This window comes from Podarcis erhardii (genome assembly GCF_964252035.2).
Source record: "Podarcis erhardii genome assembly, chromosome: 6".
In the NCBI taxonomy this organism is placed as follows: Eukaryota; Metazoa; Chordata; class Lepidosauria; order Squamata; family Lacertidae; genus Podarcis; species Podarcis erhardii.
In genome coordinates, this window is record NC_138510.1 from 61,833,394 (window position 1) to 61,857,260 (window position 23,867).

Genomic DNA, 23,867 nt, shown 5'->3' on the forward strand with positions numbered 1-23,867 from the left:
TTCTTGCAGTCCATGGGACTCTCAAGAGCCTCCTCCAGCACCATAATTCAAAAGCATCAATTCTTCGGCGATCAGCCTTCAGTATGGTCCAGCACTCACTTCCATACATCACTACTGGGAAAACCATAGCTTTTACTATACGGACCTTTGTTGGTAAGGTGATGTCTCTGCTTTTTAAGATGGTGTTCACAACCCATCAGCGTGTTTTTACATGTGTAGAATGTGTCCTTTTATTTAAAATGCATCTCTGGGTTATTTGTGGGGCATAGGAATTCGTTCATTCCCCCCCCCCCAAAAAAAATAGTCCGGCCCCCCACAAGGTCTGAGGGACAGTGTACCAGGCAGTGGCGTAGCGTGGGGGGTGCAGGGGGGGCACCGGGCGCAACATCTGGGGGTTAGGGTTAGGGATAGGGTTAGGGGGCGCAAATCCACGGGTTAGGGGGCGCAAATTACTTGCCTTGCCCCGGGTGCTGACAACCCACGCTACGCCACTGGTACCAGGCCCCCTGCTGAAAAAGTTTGCTGACCCCGAGTCACTAGCTGTGATCCTTGTGGTCCCTTCCAATTCTACAATTCTATGATTCTGTGACCTTTCCCACATCCCCGCCCTGCAGCTTCTAGCTTTCATGCAAAGGGAGATACATTGGGTCACAGTGCCCTGTTACACTGCAATCCTGCAAAGCTCAGAGAAGTGAGAATCAAACTCTAGTAAACTTCTTGTCCATCTCAAGAACGTTTCATCAAGCTACTAGCATTGGCGGAGGAATGGAGGGGCAGGGGTACCATCACGGCCACCGCCCTGGACATACGCCGCACACCGTCCCACCGTGCCGGGCGCCATGCCCCCGCAGGCACCGCACCCCCAGGATGCACACCATACCCTAGGGATGCGCGTCAGCCATGCCCCGTCAGCCATGCAAAAGTATCCTGGATATATGTTGTTTTTTAAGTAGCTTCCAAGCATTTGCTGATTTTATATTTGGGAACAACTCATGAGCCTTTGTGGGAGGACAAGTGGCTCCATTATATTTTCTGTTTTAACTTCTTGTATGCTACTTGTATGTTCAAGTCGCAGGGAGGAGAGCAACATAAATTGCCTTTTCTTGGGTTAGTTACTTCTTTTGATAGTTGTCAAGATTTTTTAATTCAAATTTTGTGTTATCCTAAGATAAGGTTCTGGGAGATATTAGGAAAGATGAACAGTTCTGTTTCTCATTGTTTCAGTGCTAAGGAAATTCTAAACCCCAATTTGTTAAATTGCATCTTTTTAATATGCTCCATTTAGGGACTTGTAAGCTATAATCAGAGAATTAGATGCACTAGCTTCACAGCCCTGTGATTAGCCCTGTGTTCATTTCAAAGAAGTGAAACTAAGAAAGGTATGAATCATTTGATACGCAAGATTGGTCCTGTAATTGTGCATGCAAGCCACACGTTGAAGGTGGATAAATACTGAATGAAGAACGTGAAATAGCAGTGCTGTGATTCCATGCCCCCTTGTCTCTCTGCATGGAGGGCTAGTTATTGAGGCAGACATGTTAGCCCACTTATGCTCATTAACATAGGGCAGAACATTTCATAAATTAATACATCTTACCTTAACTTACCTCCAGCCCATTGATATTAGAGAATTTTATTGTGGTCAAGTAGGATTCATTCATTTCCCTCAAATGCAAATTAGAGTTATCTAATGAGATGACATGGAATTTGGGGAGGGGCAGAGCGGTATCACATGGATAAATAGAGCTCCAGCTACTATGACAAGATGCCATGTATCTTCTTTCAGTCTTTAATAGTAGTCAAGAATGCCACCTCACATAGCAAATGTGTAGCGTAAACCAAAAGCACAAAGGGAGACATTCTTGGTGATTGTTCCCTTTTCAGGAGCTTGGATAGAGTAAGGAAAAGTAGGAAACTCTTGGAGCTGCCTGGCTTTTAGGCGTATTCGTGATTTAAAATTGTGTCTTCCACATTCCTGATCCCAGCTGAGCACAACTGTAAAAAAGAGAATATAATACAGTCTAAAGAATTTAAGCCCATGAAGGCTTTCAGTGTGGGCAGGTACCCAAGATTCTAAGCTTTTATTTACTTACTTACTTACTTTCTTACTTACTTATTTTTAAAAAGGTAAGTCTCTAGCCCTCCTGGATAGAGAGTTATTATGCAAAATGTGCAGGTACCTTCTAGGCAATTGTGTGAAACAAAAGTGATGTGGCCGCCTTGTATATTATTCCTGGTAGTGAAGAATGCTCCCTGTTGCTATTAGGCAGCAAAAGCATCACTGTGTGTATGATCTCCATTACTGGGACTAGCAGGACATAGCTGACTTCCCATGGTAAGCATAAGGTTGTCATGGGTGGTTGTCTTATGCCCCACTCCCTGTGGTAGCCATTTTGTGTTACGTCCCCTGCATGGCATCCCTTTTTTGTGTCTGGCATCCGTAACTCTGCATCAGAGTTCAAAATGGGACCACTAGTCCAAAAAGGTTGGTGACCTTGGTCTAATGTCTTGCTATTCTAACTAATCATAAGACACAACTGTTCGTTTGTTTTTTTAAAAAATGCTGCACTTGTCCAACTGCTCCAAAAGCCTTATCTTGAAAGCAGTTCAACAAATACCAGAGAACTTAACTTTATCTTTTGTTTGAGAGATCATGTGACTTGGATGTCAACATCACAGTCATCCTTTACAGTACATGTATTTTTGGAAGTCCCAGTCAACTCAAAAGCTTTTCATCAGGCTACAAAAGTCGTGCTGCTGTTATCGCTAAACATTTAACATTTAAGTTATTTTGTCAGAATCAGGATTTATTTAACTATTGTAAGGCTTTAAAACTTATGTTTGGCATTCACTTGTTTTCTGCTTCTGAGCTATTAAGGCACATCCAGAAATCTATATTTTTATTACATGTTTCAGGGTTAAACAAGGCAACATGAAGCACAGACTGCAAATAGACGCAGAAAATGTTAAGAGCAGCACAGTAACCTCTTTTGTTTTTCTTCCATGTTTGCTCTTCAGAAACATAATTACCTGCCAATAAAACTGTGAATCAATGCATGAAGGGAGGAGAACACCTTTTGCTTGTGTTTATCTTTTGAGAATGTTTGCTATTCTCAAATGTGATGCTTTAGAAAGTGATGCTTCAGTGTCTGACAAAAGACTTCTTTTGCATGATTTGTCAGTTGACGTTCATGTAAGCTATACCACTGACTAGATATTAAATGGCTCTAATAGCTCTAAGCAAAACAAAACAAATCACTCAATATCCTTTCTGCAATGTAATAACAACAGAATTGCAATCGGCTTGTGTAAAGTATCTGGTAATGAAAACAGATAATGGAATTCTTTGCAAAAACAGGTACTAATTGGCTTTCCATTGCTTAAGCAGAATTCTTAAAAAAAATAAAAAATAAAAAATTATACCGCCGAAAGAGGAAAAGGAAGCAAAAATGAGAATGATGGGATTTGAAAATTGTCTGCAATGCATTTGTTTAGGCAGTAAATATTTGTACGGAATGATTTCCTGATAATGCGATCCATGTTAAGATCTAAAACCAGCAAGCTACCCTAGGGTTAGACAAAGTCCGCAGGAAAATCCAGATGATATTTGTATGTTGATTTCATAACTAACACAATGCATCGGCGGGGGGCAGAACCTCAGTTAGCTATGTATTTTTATTGACTGGGGGGGCAGCTGCCCCTTCCTGGCTATGCTCATGACATCATGACAGCCCCGGGATTTGCTTGCACTCTGACCTGTAATTTAGAGGACAGAGTTGTCCTGCAAGAGGTATCTAAGTGTTATGTACTGAAGTTCTCACCCTGGGCCAGCAGGGGGATACTGTAGATAGTTTTCACTCAGGTCCACATATGCAAATAAGGCACTGAAAGTGACGTTCAGTGATTGGATAGTTACAGAAAATAGTTCCATTGTAGTGGAGCTCTATATAAGCAGGCTGGCTGAACCCTTCAGTTCAGTTCTGTTCTGGCCTGTGAATAAACAAGAGCTGTTTGAAGAATCACTGTGTTGTCTGATATGTTCACCCACAACTTAACACTAAGCACTGGTAAGAGGAGGAGCTTGTTGCAGTCCAGACCTCCCATTACTCTAAATTAGTAGCATTTAGCTCCAGCTAGAAGAAACATTACTTTTAAAAGTGAAGCAGCTTGTCAGCATGCATAATGCAATCTTCATACTAGGCCTGCATATATCAAGGTTTAAAGAGCATGCTAAGTTTATAGTTCCCTCCCTCATCCTGCTAATCCACTCTTGCTCTGTGTAACATCTAGCCTGATAGAGAGTTTTTCAACTCAAAAGTCCACTCACTATTTTGCATCGTTTTTGTTGGTCCTACTAAAGTTATTGTCCAGGGTGCAGGTTTTGGAGGGTTCTTTCCTTATGGACCAATGTAGCTTTGTTTTTGTAATTAGTATAGTCCTTCACACAAGTGCTTAATCAATTTTTTCTTGGGGGGGGGGGAGAAAGAAATCTTATTTGTGTGCCGATTTCTACACATTGCATACTACTGCGATATACACAAGTTGATATGTGCTGGCTGAGTGAGTGAGGAAATGGCCAGAAAGTGGTTTCAGTTTTCCTTCTGATTGCGCGAGTCCTATCTCAGTGAGGAGAGTGTCTACCTGCAGCTTTCCCTTGGTTTACACTTCCTCATTCCGTATGCATTGCCTTTCTTGCCCCTGCAGATTGGAATGCCAATACCTGCATTCTATGCCACTACTGAGGCATCTAATCATAAGCCTGCATGTTTATCAAAGCTTCTATATATTTCAATCAAGGCTTGTATTTAAAAATGAGCTTAAAAAAAAAAGGATTTTCAAATGTTTCATGCCAGGCAAAAGACCAGCTGCCTAAAAGAACCTTGGCAAGATGTTTTTCCTCCTAAGACAAGAAGGGCCCCATTGATTTATAGTAGAAAAACAATTCTCAAAGTCATAAAAAGGGAGAATTACATATGCTGCCCCAAGGCTGAGAAAACACCATTAGGAATGGGGAAAGATAATACTAATGTGCCTCCCAGTAAAATGAGCCAGATCTTCTTTCTAAGGTTGAAAGGCCAGGAGCAAATGGAAGGAAAAACATTTAGCTAGAAAGAAAGAGAACATTTTTGGGGAAGTCTCTTCTAAAGCTGTTTCTTAAACTAAGAGAGTTAAAAAAGGTTAAAATGTGTTAAATGTTGGAAAGGCAACTGGCTTGGCAGAAGAAGCAGCTTCTTCCTATTTTATTTTGAGGCTGGAGAGGAGGGGGAAAGGGGGAGGTGCAAACTGAAGAGGCTTCTTTTAAAAGCTGTGTTTTATTGAGTTCCTTCCTTTTCACTTTGAGAAGCTTTATTCTTTTAAGAGGCTACCTATGATAAATGTATGAAATATATTAGCTTAAATATATTGGCTTAAATGTAATTATGCAAAGGATTTAAGGAATGCTAGATTCTTATTTCATATGGTTGTAAGAGTTGTATTTATCCTGAAATTAAGTCAGCCACCAGCCCCCCCCCCTGCCAGACAGAAGACGCCATCCGGGCAGTCTTGATATATAGTTGTCAGGCATTTTGTTTAGAAACATTAAATGAAGGAAATCTTTCAATGTTTATGTGAAACTCAAGATCCTTGACATCTGTTGAACATAAAATGTAAGATTAAACCATTTGTTTTAGAAGGCAATAGGGCAAGAAGGGCAAGAGGTGAGCTGGTAATTAAGATTCCATGTAAGATATATTATTACTTATTTGTCATTTATATATAGCTCTTTGTCTCCCATATAAGGGCAAGGAAATGGGTGTATCTTTTGTGGGTGTATCTTTTGTGATTGGCTCTAGCAAACAGCCAATAGGAATTTCAACCAGGCTGATTGGACAGAGGCAGCCACAGGAGGAGCAAAGGGGGCTGGATTAAGGGAATATAAGTGCTGGCCAGAATGGCAGGAGGCCAGGCCAGAGCTTGGTAACCACGTACCACTGAGCCTCTTATTTATTTGTCTGACAAATAAATTACTATTTTAATTTCTCTATTGCTGCGTTGAATATTTCATTCCAGCTAAGCGTTAACCACAAGCAGGGTGCTACATTTTATGGTGCCCTGTGACTCGGATAAGTGGTCTGCTGGAACGCAGCCCCTTCGCCCTACTGGGCAGGGTACAAGAGAGAGGACAACTGCTTACCCAAAGCGCGCACTGGTAATTTTTTCCAGGGGGAACGCAGAAGACTCGTCTGTCTGATACCCTGCTCACTGGCGGCGACGGACCGGGGGAAACAGGGAACCAACCAAGGGTAAGTGCACAAAGGGATTTTTGGCCCTCCAATTAATTAGGAGGAAGAGAAGTCTTGATCAAACTTCTGCGTCTCAGTAAGGGGAAACTGAGTACGCTAGGTGGTTGGGTACATCAGATGGTGATCTGGTGTAGGGAAAGGGAAGGATTGGGAGGTAGAGTGTGGTGAAGTATCCAGCGCATTGTATGTGTGAGAAAGTACAGAGCAATCTGTAGCTGACCCGAGTGTGGAGTGGGCAGTACTTCGATTCCTAGTGAGGCGACTCCATCTAGGCAAGGAAACCCACGAAGCGCGTCTGTGAGTGACTGAGTGGATACTTCACAGGGCCATACAATGGGAGTTGGGGGTTCAAAGGGGGAAAATACACCTCTTGAGTGTATGTTAAATAATTTTAAGAAAGCCTTCTCAGGGGCATATGGAGTCAAAATGACGCCAGAGCGCTTGAGAACGTTATGTGAACTAGAATGGCCAAAACAAATTACTGGATGGCCATCCCAGGGAACCTTTGATATAAATTTAGTAAGCAAACTTTGGACTGATATCGCCAAAGAAACTGGAGGGTGCCCAGAACAATTTCCATATATAGATTCCTGGCTGAGCACATTAAATAAAAATCCTCCATGGATAAGGGAATGCAAAGTCAAACGATGCAAATTATTGGCTGTAAAAGCCGAAGCTAGGAAAGGAATCTTGCCAAATAAACTCAAACCCATTTTTGAGGGGCCAGAGGAAGAGGTGCTTCCACCTCCACCCTATGCTCCACATCGAAGGGAGCTTAATCCAAACACTCCACCAGTTGTAACCCCAAGGCAAGAAACTGGAATGAATAATGGGAGTGGAGTCACAGAGCTTGATTCCTTGATAGATTATGATAAATATCTTCAGGAGGCATTGGAGTTCTATAATAAAGCCCAAGCAGAAGTGGTTATTCCACCTGTGACTCCTAATAGACCTCCATCTACAGTCTCCTTTAGTGGAACAACTGATTGCCCACCCCAAACCCCTGTACATCCAAGTCCCAGAGAAATGTTACAGAAGTTACAGGGAGACCTTGCTCGGTCAGCAAGCAATACAGCCAGGCGTATAAAGCTGCTAAAAGAACGCCTTGCGACAGATACCATCCCCTATGATTTGAGGCCCCTAGAGCAAAGTGAAGAGAAAGATCACGTAGTAGCCCCTCTTAGAAGAGTATTTGATGCACTTGAGGAGCCTGCACTGGTTAATGGGCAACCCGGACCACGGCCACCTCGAACTTCGACCCTGCAATATATTCCATTCACAACTACAGATCTGATGAATTGGAAAACACACACCCCATCTTTTGCAGAAAAACCTCAGGCTATGATGGACTTGGTGACTTCAATAGTAAATACTCATAGCCCTACTTGGACAGATTGTCGCCAGCTCCTAAATACTCTGTTCACCACTGAGGAAAGGAGAGACATAATTGAAAAGGCACAGATATATTTGCGTGAGCAGGCCAGAGCGGGAAATATTTATAATATTGACCGTCATCTCCAAGATAACTTTCCCTTGGAAGATCCTAATTGGGATCCAAACAATGCAATTCACCTGGCCAGACTCACCACCTACCGCCAGACACTTGTGCAAGGTATCCGCAGGGCATGCCAGAAGCCCACTAATATGTCTAAAGTCTCAGAAGTAGAACAAAAACCAAATGAGAGTCCGGGAGACTTTTTAGAGAGGCTGCAAGAAGCCTATCGTATATGGACTCCTTTTGACCCTGAAGCCCCTGAAAACAGTAGAATGATTACTGCTACATTTGTGGCCCAGTGCGCTTCTGACATTCGTAAGAAAATTCAGAAATCAGAAGGATGGGAAGGGATGCTGATGAGCCAAATTATGGCCATTGCACGCCGAGTTTATCGGAATAGGGATGAGGCTGAGAAGCAAGAGAAGAAGAAGTGGCAGAAGGAAAAGATGGTAATGCTAGCCACAGCAGTGAAGCAAGACCACCGCCCCTTAAATGGAGGGCGAGGGCGAGGAAGGAATCCACCACTGGGAAGGAATCAATGTGCAAATTGCAAGAAGGAGGGTCATTGGAAGCGGGAGTGTCCTGAACCCCTGAGGTTGGAAGAAGTGCGCCCAGGCCCAGGCCCAGGCCCAGGCTCCGGCCCAAGAAACCAGGGACGGGGACGGGGAATGATCCGAGATGGAAGATATCAGAGACCAGGACAGGGACGGAGTAGAGACAATTTCATTGGACTGGCAGAAGAGGATTTTACCCAAGACTAGGAACGACCGGACTCCATAAAGTTAGGCTTCCAGGAGCCCACGGTCACGATTCAATTAGGGAGCCATTTAATAGACTTTATGATTGATACTGGGGCTGAATACTCGGTACTCCCAGAACTATTGCAGAAAAAGGCATCTAAAAGTGTAGTCATTAAAAGTGCCACTGGACAGTCAGCCAAGAGGTCTTTCCTCCAACCTTTGGAATGCCAGATTGGGGGACATCGTTTAACCCATCAGTTTTTGTATATACCTGAGTGTCCAATACCTCTCTTAGGTAGAGATATGCTGTCCAAATTGCAGGCCCAAATCACTTTCACTCCTCGAGGTCCAGAAATGAAACTGCCATCAAAAGCAGCAGGAATAATTACCCTCTCAGTACCTAAGGAACAATCATGGCGCCTAATGTCAGCCTTGCAAGTCCAACCCACATTGGATACAGAATTAAACAAGCTCCTCCGAACTCTACAGGTGCCACCAGGAGTATGGGCTGAAAATAGCCCACCAGGAATGGCTAAGAATATAGCTCCAATTGTAGTAACCCTAAAACCTATGGCTACCCCTGTATCTGTAAAGCAATATCCCTTACCCCGGCGAGCAGCGGAGGGCATCCAGAAACATTTGGACCGCCTATTAAAATATGGTCTGCTTAAGCCTTGCCAATCAGAATGGAACACACCCCTTTTGCCTGTTCGAAAACCTGGGACAGATGAATACAGGCCAGTGCAGGACTTGAGGCTCGTAAACCAGGCTATCGAGACCTTGCACCCAAATGTGCCAAACCCATATACCTTGCTGAGTTTGATCCCACCAGAAGCAACATTTTTTACTGTATTGGACTTGAAAGATGCATTCTTCTGTTGCCGGCTGGCACCACAGAGCCAACCTATATTTGCCTTCCAGTGGGAAGACCCTTTGACAGGAACAAAAGGCCAGCTAACCTGGACAAGATTGCCCCAAGGATTCAAAAATTCCCCAACTTTATTTGGCACTGCCTTGGCGAGGGATCTAACAAGTTACCCCTCAACACCGGGAGAAAAGGTGGTTCTGCAATATGTGGATGATCTTATACTAGCTGCAAAGGATTTTGATACCTGTAAAGAAGGGACAGAGGAACTGCTCCACTTGCTCTGGGAAGCTGGCTACCGAGTTTCCCAGAAAAAGGCACAGTTATGTTTAGAAAAGGTCAAATATTTGGGCTTTGACATCTCACACCAACAACGAGCATTGAGACCAGAGAGGAAAGAAGCTATTTGCCTTATCAAGGAACCTACCACAAGAAAACAACTTAGGGGATTCCTGGGAACAGCAGGGTTTTGTAGACTATGGATACCTGATTTCAGTAGTCTGGCCAAGCCCTTATATGAAAGCACTCGAGGTGCAGAAAAGGACCCATTCGTATGGGGACCTGAGCAGAAACAAGCCTTTTTAGTTATCAAACAGCGACTTATGGAGGCACCAGCCCTTGGATTGCCTAATTCGGAAAAACCCTTTCAGCTGTATGTACATGAACAGAATGGGATTGCAGCGGCAGTCCTGACCCAGAGATTAGGAAGTTGGAACCGTCCAGTAGCTTATTTGTCTAAACAATTGGACTCAGTAGCAAAAGGATGGCCTCCATGCCTAAGGGCAGTAGCGGCCACTGCGAGCCTTGTCAAAGAAGCTGATAAATTTACCTTTGGCCAGACGATGTATGTGAATGTACCTCATGCTGTTCTGACACTCATGGAATATAAGGGTAGTTATTGGCTAACGAACCCAAGGATGGCTAGATACCAAGGCCTATTGTGTGAAAATCCCAGGATTCATCTACGAGTAGTGAATATGCTCAATCCAGCGACTTTGCTGCCCCTACCAGAGGTAGATGATGAGGAATCACATGATTGTCTCCAAATAATGGATGAAGTTTATTCCAGTAGACCTGATCTGAAAGATGAGCCATTGAAAAATCCAGATGTTGTATATTATACGGATGGTAGCAGTTACCTGCATGAAGGTGCCAGACGAGCAGGATATGCTGTGGTCACCAATGAGGAAGTTGTGGAAGCTGAGGCTTTGCCTGCTGGCACCTCAGCACAAAAGGCTGAACTTATAGGTTTAACTAGAGCTCTGCAATTGGCAGCCGGATGTAAGGCAAACATCTATACTGATTCAAAATATGCCTTCTTAACCCTGCATGCACATGGAGCTCTATGGAAAGAAAGAGGTCTAATCGGAGCCCACGGGAAGGCTTTGAAATATGGACCTGAAGTAGAAATCCTGTTAGAAGCAGTATGGGCTCCAGAACAGATTGCTGTAATGCACTGCAAAGGTCATGGACGAGGAAGGGATCCAATAACCAGAGGAAATCATGCTGCTGACAAAGCAGCCCGAGAGGCAGCCCAAAAGCCTGTGGGAGGATTTATAGCAGCCCTCATACCAGAGGTAGTTCCGGAAGATGTTAAACCTCACTATACCCCAGAAGAGAGGAAGTGGGCTGAACAGGAAAGAGCAGTTGTGAAGGACGGTTGGATGATCCTGCCGGACAATAGGATTTATGTACCTCATCATCTAGCAGGTACAATTGTAAGAAATTATCATGAATCTACTCACCTTGGCGGTACTGCAACTAGAGAGAGTCTCAGTCGGAAGTTGTATATTATTAATCTATCACAATTAGCAACTTGCATTTCACAGAAATGTGTTCTTTGTGCTAAAAACAATCCCAGGCAGGGACCGGTACAACCTCCTGGAATTCAGCATGTGGGATACGTCCCCATGGAAAGCCTAATTGTGGACTTCACAGAGCTGGTCCCTTCTAAGGGATTCAAGTATCTCCTTGTGTTTGTAGATACTCTTACCGGATGGGTTGAAGCTTTTCCCACCCGAACTGAAAAGGCACGAGAGGTAACTAAAAGACTCCTCACTGAATTGATCCCAAGGTTTGGATTACCTAGATGCATTGGAAGTGATAATGGGCCAGCGTTCATTGATCAAGTAGTACAAGATGTATGTCGAGTCCTACAAGTAAAATGGAGACTGCATACAGCATATAGGCCTCAGAGTTCAGGGAAAACTGAAAGAATGAATCGGACTCTGAAAACCCAATTGGCAAAATTAACCCAGGAAACGGGATTGGGATGGGTAGATGTGTTACCCATAACACTGTTTCGTGTTCGGTGTGCACCCACAAAAAGACTTAAGTTGTCACCTTTTGAGCTCCTGTATGGGAGACCGCCCTCCTTTGTTCAGGATATTCCAGCTGACCTTAAACAAATAGGAGACCATGTGACACAGGAACAAGTGCAATCTCTCTCCCGTGTTTTTGTTTCTCTTAACAGGTGGGCCCTCGAGCGCACGCCGTGCAGCATTGCCGAGCCGATTCATCAGTTCCAGGCTGGCGATAGCGTATGGGTGAAAGAGTGGAAACGTGATCCACTTGCACCTAAGTGGCGTGGACCTTACACCGTCTTGCTCTCTACTCCAACAGCGGTGAAGGTAGCTGAGGTGACCCCCTGGATTCATCACTCTCGTTTGAAGAAGTCTGAAGGCAGTTGGACGTGCAAAGGTGACCCCTCTAATCCTTTAAAACTAACTCTCTCCAAAAACCCCTGTATCTAGCCCTACCGGGAACGGGCTAGGTCACGGGCAACATTTGACGACCGGCCTGCTGCAGCCACAACCTGGAAGCTGGCTGACCTGCGCACGCCTGAAGCTTGAGGAGCGTCTGAACCAGCGACTGTGAACGGAAAGATTCTCTAATACAATTGATTGACTGCCCCCCCCTTGTGGAACAATTATCAGAGATATTACTCATTGGGGATCCTCGGGATATATGTTTTGGTCTTGGTGGTTCCCCATTTCTGTCACTGGGGGAATTATATTGGGGCTAATAATTATTTGCTATCATAATAAGGTAATCTTTTGTGGAAGGAATGCATATACTAGACATCAACATGATTTTATTATTAATCCTGATCCCTTGGGAAGGGGAAGGGTCCTTGAATCTGACCAAATTGGCTAAATATGGATTCAGCCATGACCACAATATGTGGGTAGGTTTAGCTGAAATGGTAGCTAATGTTGCAAATAGGACCAATTGCCTTGTTTGCTCTCTTGGGCCAGATGATTCAGAGGGAGGTATGCCCTTATTACCGATACCATTAGATGCTATTGGTATGGTAAGCGAAATGCCACACCAAACTGAAATACAGAATTTCCCCGGATGGAACTCAACTAAACCATTACGAGTTATACCTGTACAAGGGGAATTCTGTGTACATAAATCATCAGATGCAGCTGATTCTCCCATGATAGGCTCTTCTCATTGTCACTATACTTGGGATTATAAGAAGAATAGTCATACCTGGGCACACGGTACTACCTATCGAACTCGGAATGCCTTGCCCTGTGCACCTCCTTTTATTCATGCATGGAAAGTGGTGTGGAACATAACTGTGACAGAAAAAGGCAATCTAACATACTGCACTGTAAACTCTCTACCCCTTTTGGTATTTCGCCTTCTGTATTCCCCGTACCAAAAACCTCAGACCCGATGGTTGTGGTGGATATGTGGAGAATGGGCATACAAGAAACTCCCTTCCAAATGGAGTGGGACTTGTTTCTTGGGTTGGGTATTACCACCAATGTGGATTATGCCCACTAGTTCGGCCAGGCGAACACGAAGGAATGCTGATATTTCTCATATAGCAGGAGGAAGTACCCAAAGTTGGAGCGGTACTGATGATTGGCCGCCAGAGCGCATTATAGCCTATTATGATCCTGCCTCCTGGAATCCTGGTGAGCTCATACAAGGGGCACGGGATCCTATTTATAATCTAAACAGAATAATTCGATTGCAAGCAGTAGTGGAACTTGTAACCAATGCAACGGCCCAGAGTTTGAGACTTATTGCACAACAGTTGGATGAAAGTAGAGCCGCCATTTTGCAGCTGAAAATGGGAATGGATTATGTACTTGCCAGGCAGGGAGGCCTATGTGGAGTCTTGAACTTGACAGGGAATGCCTGTTGCTTTAACATTTCTGATAATGGTGAGGCAATCCGTGTGTTGGCCACAAAGATGGAGAATATAGCACATGTCCCAGTACAAACATGGGAAGGATGGGATATGGGATGGCTCACCAATTGGTTACCTAATGTCACAGGACTCAAAGGGATACTATTGTCTTGCTTGTTTTTCTTGACAGTAGTAGTATTGGTTTTATGTATGATGCCATGTATCATTTCATGTTTTAGAAGTACAATTAGCAAGATGGTTTCAAATGAAACTCTACCTCATATCATGGCCCTATACAGAGCTTTACCTCAGGAATATGATGAAGGTCAAGCTATCAAGGACACTTGGGATGAAGGTCCTTGAGCTTGAAAGGGGGGAATGAGGCATCTAATCATAAGCCTGCATGTTTATCAAAGCTTCTATATATTTCAATCAAGGCTTGTATTTAAAAATGAGCTTAAAAAAAAAAGGATTTTCAAATGTTTCATGCCAGGCAAAAGACCAGCTGCCTAAAAGAACCTTGGCAAGATGTTTTTCCTCCTAAGACAAGAAGGGCCCCATTGATTTATAGTAGAAAAACAATTCTCAAAGTCATAAAAAGGGAGAATTACATATGCTGCCCCAAGGCTGAGAAAACACCATTAGGAATGGGGAAAGATAATACTAATGTGCCTCCCAGTAAAATGAGCCAGATCTTCTTTCTAAGGTTGAAAGGCCAGGAGCAAATGGAAGGAAAAACATTTAGCTAGAAAGAAAGAGAACATTTTTGGGGAAGTCTCTTCTAAAGCTGTTTCTTAAACTAAGAGAGTTAAAAAAGGTTAAAATGTGTTAAATGTTGGAAAGGCAACTGGCTTGGCAGAAGAAGCAGCTTCTTCCTATTTTATTTTGAGGCTGGAGAGGAGGGGGAAAGGGGGAGGTGCAAACTGAAGAGGCTTCTTTTAAAAGCTGTGTTTTATTGAGTTCCTTCCTTTTCACTTTGAGAAGCTTTATTCTTTTAAGAGGCTACCTATGATAAATGTATGAAATATATTAGCTTAAATATATTGGCTTAAATGTAATTATGCAAAGGATTTAAGGAATGCTAGATTCTTATTTCATATGGTTGTAAGAGTTGTATTTATCCTGAAATTAAGTCAGCCACCAGCCCCCCCCCTGCCAGACAGAAGACGCCATCCGGGCAGTCTTGATATATAGTTGTCAGGCATTTTGTTTAGAAACATTAAATGAAGGAAATCTTTCAATGTTTATGTGAAACTCAAGATCCTTGACATCTGTTGAACATAAAATGTAAGATTAAACCATTTGTTTTAGAAGGCAATAGGGCAAGAAGGGCAAGAGGTGAGCTGGTAATTAAGATTCCATGTAAGATATATTATTACTTATTTGTCATTTATATATAGCTCTTTGTCTCCCATATAAGGGCAAGGAAATGGGTGTATCTTTTGTGGGTGTATCTTTTGTGATTGGCTCTAGCAAACAGCCAATAGGAATTTCAACCAGGCTGATTGGACAGAGGCAGCCACAGGAGGAGCAAAGGGGGCTGGATTAAGGGAATATAAGTGCTGGCCAGAATGGCAGGAGGCCAGGCCAGAGCTTGGTAACCACGTACCACTGAGCCTCTTATTTATTTGTCTGACAAATAAATTACTATTTTAATTTCTCTATTGCTGCGTTGAATATTTCATTCCAGCTAAGCGTTAACCACAAGCAGGGTGCTACACTACTTTCCTATGACATTGTGTGAATACAGGCTCTGTCCTCTGGGCTTGCTGCCTCTCAGACTATGAAATAGAGCGGGATGGCTAAAAGAAGCTCGAGGATTGAATAAGAGCAGAGAGTACAGGGAGGAGAGGGCAGGGGACTATCTTTTCTTCTCATTTATTTATGCCATCCAACTTTTTTTTTCTGATACTGGGCAAATAGAAAAATTAAGCTAGCCATACCCTGCTTCTTTCAGGTGTGTAAATGTATTAGCAGCAGCCGTCTATTTTTTCTTTAATTTTTCCGAGGCTTATCTTAGACGGAACATTAGGCTTGTGTTGAAACATTTGTACATATTTTGCCTGTTCAATAGAGTACTGAATTCAGACTCCACACCAGAGTTCATAAGCAAACTAGTTTATTAACATCATTATATACAAGTTCATAGCTGAGCTCTTAATACAGGCTTTCAGTGGTGTTTGTTGAATTCAGGCACATAGAATTAAATGTGCGTTGATCACTGACGTACAACCAAATACCCCCCCACAAACACATACTATTAGTTATTAAATTACATGTCACAGAAGGTCCTCTAATATAACTTTGCATGTAACACATTTTAATCAAGGCAGTTAGATCAATTGTGTCGTGCTGTGTGGTGATTTATTAGCTAGAGAAATAGCAAGTGATACACATAAATGCATTTTGAATCCATCTTCAAGTTACATTTTTTTTTAAAAAGGAAGAAAAATCCCCGCCCCCGCCCCCCAGTCATGGCTTTCCCTCCAAGATGTTTCAATGGAAGCAGTAATTCCATTGAGGTAAGATGCAGCTGAGGACTTTCCAAAGTTCAGGAGAAAATACATGTTATTTTTAGCACTATGTTCACAGCAGCCCTAATCCAGCAATGTAGCCCATTATCCTCTAAACTGTATGAATCTTCCAATTCCTTAAGATCTATTTTGAGAACCATTTCCAAGTGCTTTCCCAAAAGAGTCAGATGATGATCAAAGATGCTGGTATCTTGATAGTGGCACCTCAGTTGTGGAAAGCTCCATCCCCCTGCCCCTGGTGTATTTGATTTTTTAAACTTTTAGGTGCTGTGTAAAAATGCTAAGTTTCCCAAGCTTTTTATTAGAGAATTCCATTGCTGTATCAACTGTTAATATACCCACGGTTTACTGTTCCTGCTTTTATGCTTCTTCTTTTTTCTTTTTAATTGCTGCTGCTGTTAATTATTGTGTTGTTGGGAGCCTTGTCAACATTTTGTAAGTTGAAAGGTGGGATATTATTTAAATAAAACAATATCTGATCGGCATGTAGTATTTCAGGGGAAGAGTCACTAGCCTCGCCATGCTGCTGTTTTCAGCCTTGTTGTTTGGGGAGATGTGGCTGGATAGATCCTTCTGCATGGAAGTTGTATGCCAGGAATTTTAAACATTTCAAAAACAAAAACCCCCAAAGTTTTCCAAAACAGCAGAACAGATTTGGGGAGAAGAGGTTGAAAAAAGCAAGAACGAGCAGTTGAATAGGAAACAAACAAGAGGCATCAAACAGATAGATGTGGTATGTTTGCCATGATGCTTCAGAGTTAAGTTAGCACATCAATAAATCACATGGGTACCAATGACATTTACGCGCTCACACACACCAGACAAACAAACAAACAGCCAAATCGCAGAGGTGTGTAGGGAAGTGGTAAGACATTGCTAGCAATACAAAAAGTTCACCCCAGTGCATTTTCATGGTCTAGTCACTAGACTATTGTGCACAATTGTATTCTTCATACGGATTACGAGAGCAATAGATAAACTAGGTAGAGGAATACCTGAATCCTATAGTGTCATTTGAGTTCTGAACAAGCACAATAAAGCCATTGGGTTTTAGGGAAACGTCTTGTTTCCGCTGAACAAATGAGCAACAACTGCACAGCCTATGGCAAGGCCCTTTATAAGCAATTGACAACCTGAGCACTTTTGCACATATAGAAGGGTAGGGGACAAGAAGAAATAAGTGGAAGGCATTCATCTGATCCTTGTGTCTCGGTCCACATTCAGCCTGAGAGATCTTCCACACTCTTTGTAGTACAGATGAGTTCAGTCATTTGGTTTCCTCTTTCCCATTTCTTTCCAGGGGCCCATCATCTGGTATCGTTCACTGTGACAGTGTACTATTTATCTTAATTTCCTTCCATTCAGTAGACTAAACAGTGAGGAGCAAGAAATACCTTTCTCATTAGGGGGTGAGCTGTCCCATTCTTCCAGGGGTTTCACGCCTGCATATGTCCATTTGGTCATCAAAATAAGCTTACTCTTTCTAAGTTTTGTATCCTCTATGATTGACCTAATCATCCATTTAAGAAAAATGTAGCAAACTCTCAAAATTGATAGCCAGCTTAGTAGCTGTTCCAAGCTGATACAGCTGAGTACAGGTTGCAAACCTAAATAGAGGTGGAAGCTACACACATATAAAAACCGTTCTGAAAATACTTGAATGTATTTTTTAAAAAAAAAATACATTGAATTTTCCATAAGGCTCACCATTGCCATCTAGTGTCATTTTGTATATTGCACTTAAGACGTTTTATTTGCAGCTGTGTAGCTGAGTCCTAAGTCCCGTTTCAAATCTTGCCACTGTCACTGGATGATCTTAGGCGTGCCACTAGATGTTCAATATTATTCTTCCCCCAACACACACTTACGAGCAGTATGGGGATAACTGCAATGGCCTACAGAATACAGCAATTGCAATAATTTTATTTATAAAATCCTTTATCCCAACTTTTGGTTCTTAAAAGTAGCCTTGAGGGGACCGATTAAATAAACAAACAAAACAAACCACAACGACCAACTAAGTCAGTTCTTGGTATGAGCTTTCGTGTGCATGCACACTTCTTCAGATACACTGATAGAGAAAGTGTTGCATAGTTTTCTTGCATATTCAGTGGGATACGTGGATTGTAGAGGGTTCTTAATTCTAAGACCCTTGGGTATAATGTCCAGGTTCTTGCATTTAGTAAGAAAGAAGATATCAGTCTGTACCTGTGCAAGTTTCTTGGTGAGGTTGATGGACTTCCATTTCATGCGGCTCAATGTGGTGCCTTCCATAGTTCCAGTTACAGATAGGTAGCCGTGTTGGTCTGCCATAGTCAAAACAAAACAAATTCCTTCCAGTAGCACCTTAAAGACCAACTAAGTCAGTTCTTGGTATGAGCTTTCGTGTGCATGCACACTTCTTCAGATACACTGAAGAAGTGTGCATGCACACGAAAGCTCATACCAAGAACTGACTTAGTTGGTCTTTAAGGTGCTACTGGAAGGAATTTGTTTTGTTTTGACTATGGCAGACCAACACGGCTACCTATCTGTAACTAAAACAAACCACGACATATAATATTAAAAGTCATTAAAACATAATTAACCAGTGTTTGTGTGAGAGAGAAACATCTGAATATCTAAACTAAACCAGTGCATAAAAGCATTTGTTTATGTATGCATTTATTTACATAGTTGGCTTGCAATTGCTGCAGGCCTGCCAAATCAGAAGAGCCACAGTGTATCCTGACACAAATGCACACCCTCACACCTTCTTCCAATGTGAACACACACACACACGGTATAATAGAAATACTAGCTGCTCCATACCATATTATTTCGTAGTAAGCAAGTTGTTCTTGTTTTTTAAGGACAAATTTTGCTTTCTCTAGGCACGAATGGATGCAAAATAGATGGTGTGATAATTTCAGGTTGTAAATGCAGAATTAGTTTTCAACTATTGAAACATTGTCCTGTGGTTTGATAGCAATGTCCGTCCTTTAATTTGATAGTTACTCCTCTGTCAAGCTGTTCTTTGGTCTGCTGTTGCTATAGAAACATTTACTGTTCACAGTTAACATTGTACAGTACTGCTAACCTAGTCTCCCAGTGGAACAGTTGTACCTCTGACAGCGATGCAAGCTTAATGTACAGTTCTATATTTATGATCTCATTTCTTTCCTTTGAATGAATTAATTGCTTTCACCTTGTGCTGTTATTGGATGCCACTTTCAAACAATAGTTCAGACTGGGCTTGTTTTTTTAAAGAAACTAGGACTTAAAATGTTGTGGAACAAAGCACTCCTGTGGTATAAAATACGAGGCATATTGGGGTCAGCATGGGCTGATGCGGTACATAAAGGGACAGTATGCAGAATTCATCCATAATATGCTACCTTTTTAGTATTGCATGACTAAATTGCAAAACTAGAAGCTCAGGAAACAAATGGAAGAAACCAGTGAGTTGCACTGAAAATACTTTCCTAAGTATTGTGTGTTTGTCTCTCTTCTTTAATAGAAAAAATCAGGCAAAGATATGCAGATCTGCCCGGGGAATTGCACATTATTGAACTTGAAAAGGACAAGAATGGACTTGGACTCAGCCTGGCTGGCAATAAGGACAGGTCTCGCATGAGCATCTTTGTCGTGGGCATCAGTACAGATGGCCCTGCAGGGAAAGATGGAAGATTACACACTGGAGATGAACTTTTAGAGGTAAACTTTCATTTTTTAAAAAGAAAAAAAGTTAAAGAGTAATCAAAGGAACCTACTGCTGAATGCAAACTAATAATGCAACAGAACTACCATCCCCACTTCAAAGAAGTGATTCAGATCCTATGACTCACCCCAGTTTTTTTAAGATTGGTCTCTCAAGAAACTGAATCCTATGAAACATTTTCACATATGTGGAGCCACTTATAATAATTCTGCCGGAAAATAATCTTTTATTTGGAGCGGCTGTCGTACATACAACTTGACTTCAACTGGTCTAGTGATTTGAAGGTTTAGTAAGCAAGCTAAAGTGTAGTATATTTAGATGGGGGCTGTTGTTGTTGTTGTTGTTTAGTCGTTTAGTCGTGTCCAACTCTTTCTGACCCCATGGAGCAGAGCACGCCAGGCACTCCTGTCTTCCACTGCCTCCCGCAGTTTGGTCATACTCATGTTTGTAGCTTTGAGATGCAGGCTACTGTTGGTCAAAGAGGAAGGGATTGCCATAAGATTTCATTGATTGTACATCCAGTGGCCAGAGAGAGGTGTGCCCATTCTATGCAGCCCCCTAGTTACATAGGATTTCAAAAGAAAAGTCAAATTAATTGCAAGAGTTTAAAAGAGCTGTTGGTTGTCAGTGTGAGCTGACAAATTAATGGCTAAGAGCATAGGAATGTGCCTTATACCAAGTGAGATTATTTGTTCACCTACACCTGTATTGTCTACCCCAGGGGTGGTAAGCCTCCAGCCTGTGGGCCAGATTAGACCCACCAGACCAGGCAGTTCAGCTCATATGGCTGTTTTTGGATAGCCACACCTACTTGACACTCATGTGACATCATATGACACCAGATAAACCCTATTTGGTGTGGTCACAGCTACCAGGGAAGAATTCTTTGATGTTTTATTGTGTTTTTATGTGTCTTGGGGGCCACCCAGAGTGGCTGGGGTGGCCCAGCCAGATGGCGGGGGTATAAATAAATTATTATTATTATTATTATTAGGGAGGGTGCAAGTGTTTGTTGGCAGTGGGGCTTGCATTTGACACTGTTTAAATTCAGGGCCAAATGCAAGTCTTGCTTTTGGGTGGAGCCAATCCATGCCAAAGGCAGTGGGGACATGCAGTCAGCATGGAATTTAAACAGCACTGAATGCAATTTCCACTGCTAATAAACAATTAGGAGCTTATGACCTGAAGTGAAGTCCCAACTTCCTTTGTGATGAAACCCGCATTTGCTGCTGTTTCAATTCACTAAAGGGAAGTCCCCATGTTTTTGTCCAGTGGGCTTGAATCCATCTAATATCATACGACAAGTGCCCTCAGAGGATTTGACCCGCTGGACAAAGGTTCCCCAACCTTCTGACCCTGACTTTTACTAGCTCTCCTGGGCCTCCAGCAGGTTTTTCCCAGCCTTGTTGCTTGAGCCTCTTAACAGCAAATGCCAAAGATTTCACTTAGGACCTTCTGCATACAAAGCCTGCCTGCTTCCACTGAGCTAGGTCTCTCCCACTTTAGCCACAAACTCACTAGGTGGACTTAGACAAACCATTCTTCTCGCATCTTCAGTCCCCATCTGCCCAGAAGCCTTACTGGGCCATTGTAATCATTACTGGGGTAATATATGTGAGGTAGTGTGAATACTTGCATGTACCCCATGAATAGGAAGTAAATAGTAGTTATGGTTGAAGAAGAAGATGATACAAGAACGTTATATCTCACAGTAATAATTTGTATTTTAATGCAGTATTTCCTACTTGGTGACTTCACAGCTTTGGCAAAATAAAAAAGGATGCCTGAGGAAATGCGAAAACAATCTAAACATTTGTCACTGCCTAGGGATCCTCTAATTACATGCTTCTGACATAATGTGTAGATTTGTTTTGATGTAAAATATTGTTGCCTTTCTCTCTGCTGGAATGAAAAACTATTAAAAGTCTGTTTCACTCATGAAAATGTGACAGGCAAATTTGGCATCTCCTTCAATTCCTGTGATGTTTCATATTTCAACAGGATGAGATTCTCTCACTATAAGGTTTAAACTCTGGACAGATATAACATTGTCTTCATACACAGAACAGAGGAGATGACTGACCATTACTCACATGTACTTTTAAAATTAACTACCGGTAAATAGAGCCAAATCTTAAAATTGCTTATCCCCCAATATGAATTTTTTGCTAGTAGGAGCAAAAAAAAAAAAAAAAAGGTCAGTTAGGTAAGGAGCTTCCATGTGAGAATCATTGTCTGTGGTAGGTACAAATTCCTCGCAGCTTATAAATGAATAAGTGTTTCATCTAGATCAGCAGTGAGCAACCTGATGTTTTTGGCCTGCAACTCCCATCATCCCTAGCTAGCAAGACCAGTGGTCAGGGATGATGGGAATTGTAGTTCAAAAACAGCTGGAGGCCCAAGGTTGGGAAACACTGCTCTAGAGATTGTTGGACTCCATCTGTCCCAGGCAGCATGGTTAATTGTTAGGGATGATGAGAGTTGCAGGTTCTCTGTCCCTGATCTAGTCAAGGGGTTGCAAAGTGTAAAGAAGATTCATTTATTATTATTAATTGGTATTCTTGGCTTAATTGAGGAACCCAAATACCCAGGTCCATGTTGCTTCGATCTGTTTTCACACAATGAACCAGAAACTGGTGGCAGCACTGAATGAAGCCTACTAGACAAGAATAAGAATTTACACTGGCATCAATTATCTCACACTACCTTAGGCTTTTCAAACCAATCAGTCATAAGAGAATAGGAATTCTGATTGATGAACCCAAAGGCGCATCTATTCAGATACTCAGCAGGATGCTCATCAGCAGGAGATTGTATAGTTTTGAATTCCATCTGAACAATTTGAGAGCTTTGCCCTGCAATGCAGAGGGAAACCTAGTTGTTTGTTCAGTTTTTAAAACCTGAACCATTTTAGAATGATATCTCCTCTGCTGAAAGTGAGTAATAACAGAAAGATCTATCATATTGACCAAACGCCTCATTCAGATTGATTGCTGAACTTGGGGTGCTGCTGGCCCTACATTCTTGGAAATCCAGCATTTGTAATCCACTTTCAACACCAAACTTCCTGACATTTCAGCTGCTGCTGTGCATTTCTGTATCAGCTGGATTTTAATAGATAAGTTATCACCATGGTATAGGAACATACTGAGTACAAATCATTTTGAGAAGGACTTCTTTTGACAAAGTGGATGAATATGTTCTGTTTGTAAGGAAGTAACTAGACAGGGTAATAAAAAAATGGAGAAATTATTTTGACCAACCTTCCATTTTTTATTTTTAAAAAAAGCATACTGCTTTTAAATCCATTTAATTATAGGTGGCTTATCTGTTGAGCTTGAATAATATTAATTTTTGCTGGCAGAACTGCTTGTTGTCTTTCGGCTAGAATGGTCACACTAATGAAATGTGTGAACTTAAAACATAGGTGTGCTGCATACTCTTGGAAAATAAAGACAAAGAAAACAATTGGGGGGGGAGGGAATCTGTGGTCCTCTAGATGTTGTCCGGACTCCCAATTCCCATGAGCCACAGCCAGCACGGCCAATTATCAGGGAAGGGAAGGGACCATAACTCAGTGGTAGAGCATCTCCTTTGCATTCAGAAGGCCTCAGGTTTAATTCATGGTGGAATCAGGTAAGGGTATCTGGTACCCCACCTGATACACTGCAGAGCCACTAGCAGGTAGGCAGTATTGAGACAGGATGGAGCAATGGTCCAGTTCAGTTTAAGGCAGCTTCCTATGTTCCTCTCAGAAGTCAATAAGTTATCTTGAGTTCTCAGCCTAAATGGAGTGGGGGCTTTTTAAAAAAGGAAGAAGAAGAAAAACATCATTTTCCTCTGGAGACTATTCTCCAGCCCAATCCCCTTCCACATCCTGACACGTAGCTGTAATTTCCTCTTCCTTAAATTTCCCTCGTTAGTTTTCATTACCTTCTGTACCTCGTCCACCTTCTGCGAAATATTTATGATGTCACCCTCCCTCCACTAAGAAATTGCTGCCTGTTAAGGCTTTCCTTGTGTTAAATGTTATTTTAGGCTTTGTTAATAATTTAGCCACTCTAGTTCCCTAGCTGGTAGTTCCATTTATTTATCCTTA

The 23,867-nt window shown here is 42.2% G+C and overlaps 1 protein-coding gene across 7 annotated transcripts in view; it reads left to right on the plus strand.

Moving 5' to 3' along the window:
- Positions 1 to 23,867, plus strand: part of PATJ (PATJ crumbs cell polarity complex component) — a 157,752-nt gene that overhangs the window by 77,538 nt on the left and 56,347 nt on the right. For all 7 annotated transcript variants that reach the window (XM_081867110.1, XM_081867108.1, XM_081867114.1 and 4 more), the window contains one exon: positions 19,568 to 19,764. In XM_081867110.1, coding sequence (XP_081723236.1) covers positions 19,568 to 19,764 — 197 coding nt within the window. The remainder of the gene's footprint in view (positions 1 to 19,567; positions 19,765 to 23,867) is intronic.